The sequence below is a fragment of the Vigna angularis genome, chromosome 10, assembly GCF_016808095.1.
Source record: "Vigna angularis cultivar LongXiaoDou No.4 chromosome 10, ASM1680809v1, whole genome shotgun sequence".
In the NCBI taxonomy this organism is placed as follows: domain Eukaryota; kingdom Viridiplantae; phylum Streptophyta; class Magnoliopsida; order Fabales; family Fabaceae; genus Vigna; species Vigna angularis.
The window spans coordinates 17,658,623-17,669,427 of record NC_068979.1 but is presented as its reverse complement, the minus strand read 5'-3'; the positions used below and the strand labels follow the sequence as shown (position 1 = coordinate 17,669,427).

At 40.5% G+C, this 10,805-nt stretch overlaps 1 protein-coding gene across 1 annotated transcript; it reads left to right on the top strand.

Annotated features, from left to right (window-relative positions):
- Nucleotides 1-279: 279 nt before the first annotated feature.
- LOC108334886 (uncharacterized) lies at nt 280-7,443 on the top strand. Its single transcript, XM_052870011.1, has 3 exons — nt 280-3,815; nt 3,999-6,187; nt 6,242-7,443. The coding sequence occupies exons 1-3, from the start codon at nt 280-282 to the stop codon at nt 7,441-7,443; spliced, it is 6,927 nt and encodes a 2,308-aa protein (XP_052725971.1).
- The last annotated feature ends 3,362 nt before the right edge of the window (nt 7,444-10,805 follow it).

The window sequence follows — 10,805 nt, the reverse complement described above, 5'->3', positions numbered from 1 at the left end:
GAATTATGTGTTTTGTTCCTTAGACGATGTAATGGATCAAATTTTCTTGAAATGAAAGATAGGGGATGTTTGTTTGGTATCGGCTTGTGTTAATTTTCCATCAGTATTGTCATTGTTATCTTGTGACTTCCACTTATCACTAGCATGCATCATGTTTTCTTTTTGCATTTTTCATCCTTATCTAATTTAATTTAATAAAAAATAATCATCAGTACAAGTGAGAGAACAACGGCAAGTTTTCCAAGACATCCGTACAGGACCAGAGCTAATTCGAAGGTCATGGAGAATTGGGAGCAGTCACACGAATCTATTAAGGCCGATGTCAGCCAGTTGAAGGATCAGATGGCCCAGATTTTGGCGGCTCTCGAAGCCCTGAAGACTACGGGAGGGGTGACCCCTGCGCAAGTTGAGGGAAGTGCTCAATATTACCCTCCGTTGTTCAATGCGGGGAGCCAATCTGTTTCATTCCCAATGTATGGATTGCCTCCAGGTTACACCCCACCTGTGGGAGAATACACAGAAGGGGAGCAGACTTCATTCTCTTTCCCTACCACTGCTAACGTACCGCCAATCAGTACTCAGGGACCTGTTGTAATGTTTGCACCTATGGTAAATGAAGGGATGCATGCAAGCATGACTGATGGAATACGAGTAACCCCGGTGCCACCTGTGATTACCGGAGAGGGCTTTTCTACAAGGGCTGCGCCATATACTTCGTTTCAGGGGATAACTAGTAATGTTGATGGGGCGAAGGATAAACTGGAGAGCCTAGAGGCAAGATTGAGGGCTGTTGAGGGGTATGAAAGTTATGGATTTGGGGATGTTTCTAGATTGAGCTTGGTTCCTGGCGTCAAAATACCACATAAGTTCAAAGCGCCAGATTTTGAGAAGTATAAGGGAAATACATGCCCAAAGAGCCATCTAACCATGTTTTGCAGAAAGATGGCTGCATATGCTTATGATGAGCAGCTGCTCATCCATGTTTTTCAAGATAGTTTGGCAGGAGTGGCGTTAAACTGGTATACCCATTTAGAGCCGACTCGAATTCGTTGTTGGGCGGACTTGGCTGATGCTTTTGTGAAGCAGTATATATATAATACACATGTTGCGCCAGATCGTTTACAGCTGCAAAACATGTCAAAGAAAGACAACGAAAGTTTTAAGGAGTATGCTCAGCGGTGGAGGGAATTGGCTGCACAAGTTGAGCCACCTTTGTATGATAGAGAAATGGTGGCAATGTTTGTAAATACGCTCCAACCACCATTCTATGAACATATGGTGGGAAATGTATCTTCAAATTTTGCCGATATCATCGTGATAGGCGAGCAGATAGAGATCGGGTTGAAGAATGGGAAGATTGCATATGGCCCATCGGTGGTTGCAAATTCCAAAAAACCCAATTTCAACTCAGGAAAAAGAAAGGAAGGAGATGTGCATGCAACATCTGCAACCCCGGTGTGGAGAGGTCAGGCTCCCACTCATAACTATCGACCATACTGGGGTCAACATCCACATGCAGCTAACGCGTCATTTGGTCATCAAATTAGGCCTCAACAACAACCAGGGTACTATCAACCACAATACATTCCGACGAATGATTGGAGGGGAGGGGCAAACGTAGGTTCCAATATGAATGTGGGTCCAAAAACTTATCCAAGAAGGAACCAAGAAAGAAATTATGTTAACTTTACCCCAATTCCTACTACTTATATGGAATTATTGCCTCATCTTATCAAACAAGGTCTGGTTGTCGTTTGTCCCCTGAAGCCTTTGCAGCCTCCATACCCAAGAGGTTATGATGCAGATGCAAAGTGTAGTTATCATGGAGGGGCCGCTGGTCATTCCACTGAGAGGTGTCTGGCTTTCAAGCATAAAGTGCAGACTCTAATTGATTCTGGGTGGTTAAAGTTCCAAGAGGATAAGCCTAATATTGAGGCCAATCCTTTATCTGGGCATGGAAGTGCTTCGACGAATGCTGTCGAAGTGAAAGAACATGAGCTGGTGAGGAATGTGAAAGAAGTCAGGAGCTCTAGGAGGTTTATTTTGGAGGCGTTGCTGAAAGTGGGTATCTTGAAGGGTGATTATGATGAGAGTATGGCATGCGCGCTCCACCCAGATGCTGAGCACTCTATTGAGGAGTGTGTTAAGTTTGAAGAAATTCTGCAAGACTTGTTAGATCGTGGCCTGATGCAGGTATGCTACAAGAGGGAAGAGGGAGATGTATTTGCACAAACTGGTGATGAATCCGGTATGATTTTACCAGAACCATTGGTGATTCGTTTCACTAAGACTACCTCTATCCCACCAACTCAAGGAAGGTCGCTCGTTGTTATCCGTGTACCAGCTCCTTTTCCTTACAAGAACGAAAAAGCCGTCCCATGGAGATATGGGACGCATGCGTCAAGCGAAGAACAAAGCGTTGACCCTGCCGTCAAAAACATATTAGGGATAGGTGGAATGACTAGGAGTGGTCGAATTTTCACGTCACCAGAGTTGGCACGAGAAAGAGTCAATGATAAGGAAGCAACGATGGCCGCGAAGGCAAAAGAATTCTTAAAGGGGAAGGGTGCACAAACAGAGGAGATCCCCGACAAGGAAGAGAGGAGAGAAGTTTCTGAAGAGGAGGCTTGTGAATTTTTAAAATTCATACAACAAAGTGAATACAAGGTGGTGGAACAGTTAAACCGTATGCCTGCTCGTATATCCTTGTTAGACTTGCTCATGCATTCAGCATCACACAGAAAGTTGCTAATGAAGATACTCAGTGAGGCTCACGTGGAGCAAGGCATTTCGTTGAATAAATTCGAGGGTATTGTTGGCAATATTGTTGCTAATAATTATCTCACCTTTACGGATGAAGAGATACCTGCTGAAGGAAGAGGGCATAACAAGGCTCTTCACATCTCTGTGAAATGCTTGGATCATGTTATAGCACGTGTTTTAGTGGACAATGGGTCCTCTCTGAATGTCATGCCGAAAGCAACCTTGGAAAAGCTACCTTGCGAAGGAATGCATATGAGGCCGAGTTCAATGATTGTGAGGGCGTTTGATGGTAGCAAACGAGAGGTGATGGGAGAGGTGGAATTACCAATGCAAGTTGGCCCGTGTGTTTTTCAAATAACATTCCAGGTTATGGATATTCTGCCTGCTTATAGCTGTCTGCTGGGACGCCGATGGATCCATTCGGCTGGGGTTGTGCCTTCTACACTACACCAGAAGTTGAAGTATGTGATGGGAGATAAGCTGGTGATAGTATCAGGAGAAGAGGATCTTCTTGTGAGTGGGCCATCATCTACGCGCTACATCGAGGCGGCTGAAGAAGCTCTCGAGACAGCCTTCCAGTCGTTGGAGATTGTGGGAAATGCTTGTGTGGAATCGTTTCCAGTAAATCCTCGTCTATCATGTGCTTCTATTATGATGGCCAAGATTATGCTAAAAGAGGGCTATATATATGGGGAAGGTTTGGGCAAATATCGGCAGGGGCGAGCATTCCCTCTAGAAATCATTGAAAACAAGAACATATATGGTTTGGGGTACAAACCTACCAAGGAAGACAGGAAAAGGATGATTGAAGAAAGAAAAGAACGCAGTCTGGACCGTGCAGAAAGACGAGGGCCCCGAGAGAGCAAAATTCACATTGTCGACATCAAGGAAAGCTTCCGCAGTGCTGGGTGGATCAACACTGGCCAGATAGCAGCTGTGGAGGATGAAGAAAGGCCTCAAAGTTTGAGCTTTGTGTGGGCTTGCTCCCCTGATACTCAACTCAACAATTGGGAAACGCTGGATTTACCTGTGATGCTTAATGTGAACAAAATGTAATAGTTTTAATTAAGCTTATAGTTTCGATTGGGGCTTTAGAACTGAGATTTTGCGGATTGATTCTTTTTTTTTTTTACTTTTCACTCAGCGTGATAATAAAGATGCATTTCATCATCATTTGGCATTTTTCTTTGTTTATCTTATTTATTTATACTTTTTCATAAATTTAAATGATGCAGATGTGACAATGGTTATTTTGAAAATAACGATATCAATGTTCCTAATTTTGAGCACCCTATCAATAATACGGAAGATGATTTCGAAGATGATGTGGAACCCTCTCCAGAATTGTTGAGATTAGTGGAACAAGAATCTAAGGAGATAAAACCCCATCAGGAGGAGATTGAAATACTCAACTTGGGAGAGAAGGATGAGATAAGGGAGGTGAAAATCGGTACTAGTATGAAAATGGAAGTGAGGGAAAGATTGCGTGTCCTGTTGAAGGAATTTAAAGATGTGTTCGCATGGTCTTACAATGACATGCCGGGTCTGGATACCGATATTGTGCAGCATAGGCTCCCACTCAAGCCGGAATGCCCTCCAGTCAAGCAAAAACTAAGAAGGATGAAGCCGGAAATGTCACTAAAAATTAAAGAGGAAGTCCAAAAGCAATTTGACGCAGGATTTTTGGCTGTGGCAAGGTACCCACAATGGGTAGCGAATGTTGTACCAGTGCCTAAGAAGGATGGGAAAGTTCGAATGTGTGTTGACTATCGTGATTTGAATCGTGCAAGTCCGAAAGATAATTTCCTGTTACCACACATTGATACTCTAGTTGATAATACGGCCAAATTTTCGTTATTTTCGTTCATGGACGGATTCTCGGGATATAATCAAATTAAAATGGCGCCGGAGGATATGGAAAAAACGACCTTTATCACGTTATGGCGAACATTTTGTTATAAGGTGATGTCTTTCGGACTCAAGAATGCTGGAGCAACATACCAAAGGGCAATGGTGACACTCTTTCATGATATGATGCATAAGGAAATTGAAGTTTATGTGGATGACATGATTGCAAAGTCGGAGTCAGAAGAGGAGCATATTTTCAATCTAAGGAAATTATTTGAGAGACTGAGAAAGTACAAACTCAGGTTAAATCCCGCCAAATGCACGTTTGGAGTAAAGTTTGGAAAATTGTTGGGCTTTATTGTCAGCCAAAGAGGGGTAGAAGTTGATCCTGACAAAGTAAGAGCGATAACGGAAATGTCTGCGCCCAGAACAGAAAAGGAGGTTCGAGGTTTTCTGGGAAGGCTGAACTACATTGCTAGGTTCATCTCCCAATTAACTGCTACTTGTGAACCAATGTTTAAGTTGCTACGGAAAAACCAGGCTGTAGTCTGGAATGAAGATTGTCAAGTTGCTTTCGAAAAGATCAAACAATACCTGCAGGACCCTCCTGTATTGCGTCCACCTATGCCAGGAAGACCGCTCATTTTGTATTTGACCGTATTGGATAATTCAATGGGTTGTGTATTGGGTCAGCATGATGAAGACGGGAAAAGAGAGCATGCCATATATTACTTGAGCAAGAGGTTCACAGATTGCGAACAACGATATTCGTCGTTAGAGCGAACTTGTTGTGCACTGACGTGGGCTGCTCATCGTTTAAGGCAATACATGTTGAGTCACTCTACTTGGTTGATATCTAAAATGGATCCTATCAAGTACATTTTCGAAAAGCCCGCTCTCACTGGAAGGATAGCTCGATGGCAGATGCTACTATCGGAGTACGACATTGTATATGTTACTCAGAAATCTATCAAGGGTAGCGCTTTAGCAGAATTTTTAGCCCATCAGCCCATTAGTGATTATCAGCCGATGCAACCTGAGTTTCCTGATGAAGATATCATGGCTTTATTTGCTGAGAACAGAGATGACAAAAATGAAAAAGCCTGGACGGTATTATTCGATGGGGCATCGAATGTAATGGGGCATGGAATAGGGGCAGTGCTTATCTCTCCTAAGAATCAATACATTCCAATGACGACAAGGTTGTGTTTTAATTGCACGAATAATATCGCCGAATATGAAGCATGTGCTATGGGTATTAGAGCAGCAATAGAGTCTAAAGTAAAAATTCTGGATGTATATGGAGATTCAGCTTTGGTCATCCATCAATTGAAGGGAGAATGGGAGACTAGGGATACTAAATTAATTCCATACCAAGCTTACATCAGGGGATTAATTGAGTATTTCGATTCCATCACGTTTAATCATATACCGCGAGAAGATAATCAATTAGCAGACGCGTTGGCCACCTTGTCGTCGATGTTTGAAGTTGATCAAGATGCAGAATTGCCAATGATTGAAATGAAGAGTCATGCGGAGCCAACTTATTGTCATTTCATCGAGGAGGAAGAAGATGGTAAACCTTGGTACTTTGATATCAAGCATTATCTTAAGACTCGAGAATATCCAGAGAAGGCATCCGAAAACGATAAAAGGGCGTTAAGGAGGTTGGTTGGCAGCTTCATTTTGAGTGGGGATATTTTATATAAGAGGAATCATGACATGGTTCTCCTTAGATGCGTAGATGCAAAAGAAGCCGAGCTGATACTAAAAGAAGTACACAAGGGTACATTTGGCACGCACATGAATGGGCACTCAATGGCCAGGAAGATACTAAGAGCGGGGTATTTTTGGTTGACTATGGAAAATGATTGTTGTACACATGTGAGAAAGTGTGAGAAATGCCAGGTGTACGCAAATAATATCAATGTGCCACCCACGACCTTGAACGTGTTGTCTGCGCCATGGCCCTTTTCGATGTGGGGAATAGATGTCATCGGAGCTATAGAGCCAAAGGCATCAAATGGACACCGTTTCATATTAGTCGCAATCGATTACTTCACCAAATGGGTTGAGGCTGCTTCTTATGCTAATGTGACTAGAAAGGTGGTGACCAAGTTCATAAAAAGGGAGTTGATTTGCAGATACGGGCTCCCTAATAGGATCATCACTGATAATGCCACTAACTTGAACAACCAGATGATGACAGAGTTATGTGAGGAGTTCAAAATTCATCATCTTAATTCTTCTCCTTATCGTCCGAAGATGAATGGGGCAGTGGAGGCTGCTAACAAAAATATCAAGAAGATTGTGCAGAAGATGGTGGTCACATATAAGGATTGGCATGAAATGCTTCCTTTTGCTTTACATGGTTATCGCACTTCGGTACGAACATCGACTGGGGCAATGCCTTTCTCGCTTGTATATGGAATGGAGGCAGTACTTCCATTTGAAGTGGAAATTCCGTCCTTACGAGTTTTAATGGAAACCCAATTAGAAGAGGCTGAGTGGGTTCAAGCTCGTTTCGACCAGCTCAATCTCATCGATGAAAAAAGATTAACAGCAGTATGCCATGGACAATTGTACCAAAGAAGAATGAAGAAGGCATTTGACAAAAAGGTACATCCAAGAGAATTTCATGAAGGTGAACTGGTGTTGAAGAAGATCCTACCTATACAAAAAGATCATAGAGGCAAATGGACTCCAAATTATGAAGGGCCATTTGTAGTGAAAAAAGCATTTTCTGGTGGGGCACTAATTCTCACGAGAATGGACGGAGAGGAGTTACCATTGCCAGTTAATTCTGATGTAGTAAAAAAGTTTTACGCATGATGATTCCGTGATAGTGGTTGCTATTAAGGGGATGTTGATATTATCGTTAAAGATTATTGTACTCTGTGTTTTTTTTTTTAATAAAGGAAGTTCGCGTAGTTCATTCATATTTTGGTTGTTTGCATTCCATCTGAAATATTGCATGTCACGCTGAGCTGTTAAGTAATCAAGGAAAAATGAAAATGAAAATAAGTAAACGCATGTTGATAAAAGCATCACAGGTATATCAAGTTGGTGAGCTCGGTCCTGGAGGATGTCGAAAAAGGAAAACGAAAAAAAGAAGGTCACATGTTGAGTTTGTTGTTAATAAAGTTGTCATGGACATAGTATTTTCACAAAAAAAAAAAAAAAAAAAAAAGGGTTTTGAAAAAATACCGTTGGTGAGCCTTTTCTTGATTCAAGGTTTTGGGTGTAACCGGTGTTCTTTTCTTGATAAAGCATCTGCATTCACATTACTTGAACCCTAATTTTTTCGTTTCCCACAAGACGAAGGATTTCGCCATATGCCTAATATTGGGGCAGTTTTCATCATGTTACATATCACCGATAATCCGTTGATTAGGGAGATAAAATTAAAAAAAAAAAAAAAAAGAAAGAAGGAGAAAACAAAGGAAACAAAACAAAGGGAAAATGAAGTTGATGTGTGAAGTACTACATAGTTTAGTTTCAGGGTTAAATTCAAGAGAAAGTCAGACAAACAAGATTCAGAGTGACGTGTGGCCGTTTTTCGTTACCCAATCGTCAAAAGCAGTTCATCCAATTGCACCCCTTTTGAGCCAAAATGCATAATTGTTTTCATCACCCTAGACAAGAATCATTAGCAGGTCGACGTCAATTTAAAAGGGTACATCATAAGCATCCAAAGAAAAAGGAAAAAATGAATGAAAAGGAAAGTATCATAAAGGATCACAACAGGGGCAACGAAAAGAATGATCCAAAGGGAAAGAAAGAAAAAACAACAATAAATATGCCTGAAGTTCAAATCCCTAAAGACAGTTGACTGGGCACCTTGCAAATGATTCTTGTCTAAAGACTTTAACCGTCAAACAATTATTTGGGCCTTCATTATCCTTTCTTTCAAAACCCTTTTACCTTTAGCCACGGTACAAGCCGATAAAAGTCCACGCTGACTGAAGACTGTTGGTCCTAATCTTTCTCACGAATTTAACTTTGAAACAGAATAATGTGGTGAACGACGCAATTCAGTGTTATTTTCAAAAAAAAAAAAAAAAAAAAAAAAAAAAAAAAAAAAAAGAGGTCTCCCTGTCAATCGAAGATCATCCAATTTGGGGGGATCCTTCATACCCAAATCTTTTCACTTTTCCATTGTGCAAAATTGGGGCAATATGGGAGCACAACATGTTAATAGCACTTTCCCCCAAATGAGGGACACACATACGTTAATTTTTGCTCACAGAAAATCATTATTCATTTGTTTTTCATAACCATTCTTCCACATCATACAGGGTTCAAGTTAATTTGGATTGCAAAAAGTGATAAAAAGAATTTTAACTCAGGGTTACACTTTCTTCCTGCTCATTAAAGGGTTCTATACCTATCAACGTTGTTTTTAAGGAATGCGTTTTGAACATACATTGTGTTTGATGACAATATTAACAATGGATTCCAAGCATGGAATTTTTTTTTAAAAAAAAAAAAAAAAAAAAAAAAAAAAAAAAAAAAGAATATGAAGGTCTCATGTGTCTATGCATCCATGCATCATCATGACATAACATCATCTTAGAGGAAGCGAGGAGAATTGTTTGCAAAATCTTCATGTTTTACTCGACATTTATCAACTTTCCAAAGCTGCAAGTCAGGTTTTAATTTTCTGTTATCAACCCTCTGCATGGCAATGGTCGGATTTAAATTTCTGTTCTGTGAGTTTGGCCCTCTGCGAGGCAATGGTCAAATCCAGGTTTTAATTTTCTGTTATCGACCCTCTACATGGCAATTGTCGGATTTAAATTTCTGTTCTGTGAGTTTGGCCCTCTGCGAGGCAATGGTCAAATCCAGGTTTTAATTTTCTGTTATCGACCCTCTGCATGGCAATGGTCGGATTTAAATTTCTGTTCTGTGAGTTTGGCCCTCTGCGAGGCAATGGTCAAATCCAGGTTTTAATTTTCTGTTATCGACCCTTTGCATGGCAATGGTCGGATTTAAATTTCTGTTCTGTGAGTTTGGCCCTCTGCGAGGCAATGGTCAAATCCAGGTTTTAATTTTTTGTTATCGACCCTCTGCATGGCAATGGTCGGATTTAAATTTCTGTTCTGTGAGTTTGGCCCTCTGCGAGGCAATGGTCAAATCCAGGTTTTAATTTTTTGTTATCGACCCTCTGCATGGCAATGGTCGGATTTAAATTTCTGTTCTGTGAGTTTGGCCCTCTGCGAGGCAATGGTCAAATCCAGGTTTTAGTTTCTGTTATCGGCCCTTTGCATGGCAATGGTCGAATTTAAATTTCTGTTCTGTGAGTTTGGCCCTCTGCGAGGCAATGGTCAAATCCAGGTTTTAGTTTTTTGTTATTGATACTTTACTTGACATTGGTCATTTGGCATCGTGACTTGAATTATTTTGTTCGTTTTCTTTCATGATTGAAACCCGGACAAAATTAGTGTCTTTATCTTTACTTAGCTTTACTTAAATAATACGAAAAGATTAAATTTTCATATTATTTAGTAATATCTAAGTAAAGAGGGGCAGCTGTCAACACTCAATTTTGTCCGGGTTGAAAAAAATGTGTTTTTATTGGTTTTTTTTTTTTTTATTTTATTTTTTATTTTTTATTTTTTATTTTTTATTTTTTTTTATTTAACCTTTTTGTTTTACTTTATTTTTATGTATTTAGATTTTTGCTTTTAATTCAATTTCTATTTTTTCTTATCTTCAATTTGTTTTAATAGAATTAATTAAAAATTTGAAAAAATAAAATTAAAACTGAAAATAATTAAAAGATAAAATAAAATTGAAATAAATAAAATAAAAGGAAATAAAAAAAACGTGGAAAAGGGGTATGTGGGAGGCGTGTCTCAGCAGGGGGGACCAGGTGGTTAAGGGAATATTTTCTAAGATTTTGGGAGAGAGAGAAAAGGGGGAGACCAGGTGGTTAGAGGGAAAGGTTTTTGGGGGGATCAGGGAGAGAAAAAGAAGAAAAAGGAGGGCGCACGAGGAACGATTATCTGGGGATCATCATCCATAGCTGTCATTGGCACCGGCACCGGCAGAGAAAGAGAAGGGTGAGAAGAGGTCGCCGGCTACGCAGCGAACGATAGCAGCCATCGTAGCAGCAGGTAAGTCTCTGTGCTTCCGGACCCATAGTGAACGCTTACTGCATAACTGCTTCTTATGCTTATTCCATCATGAAT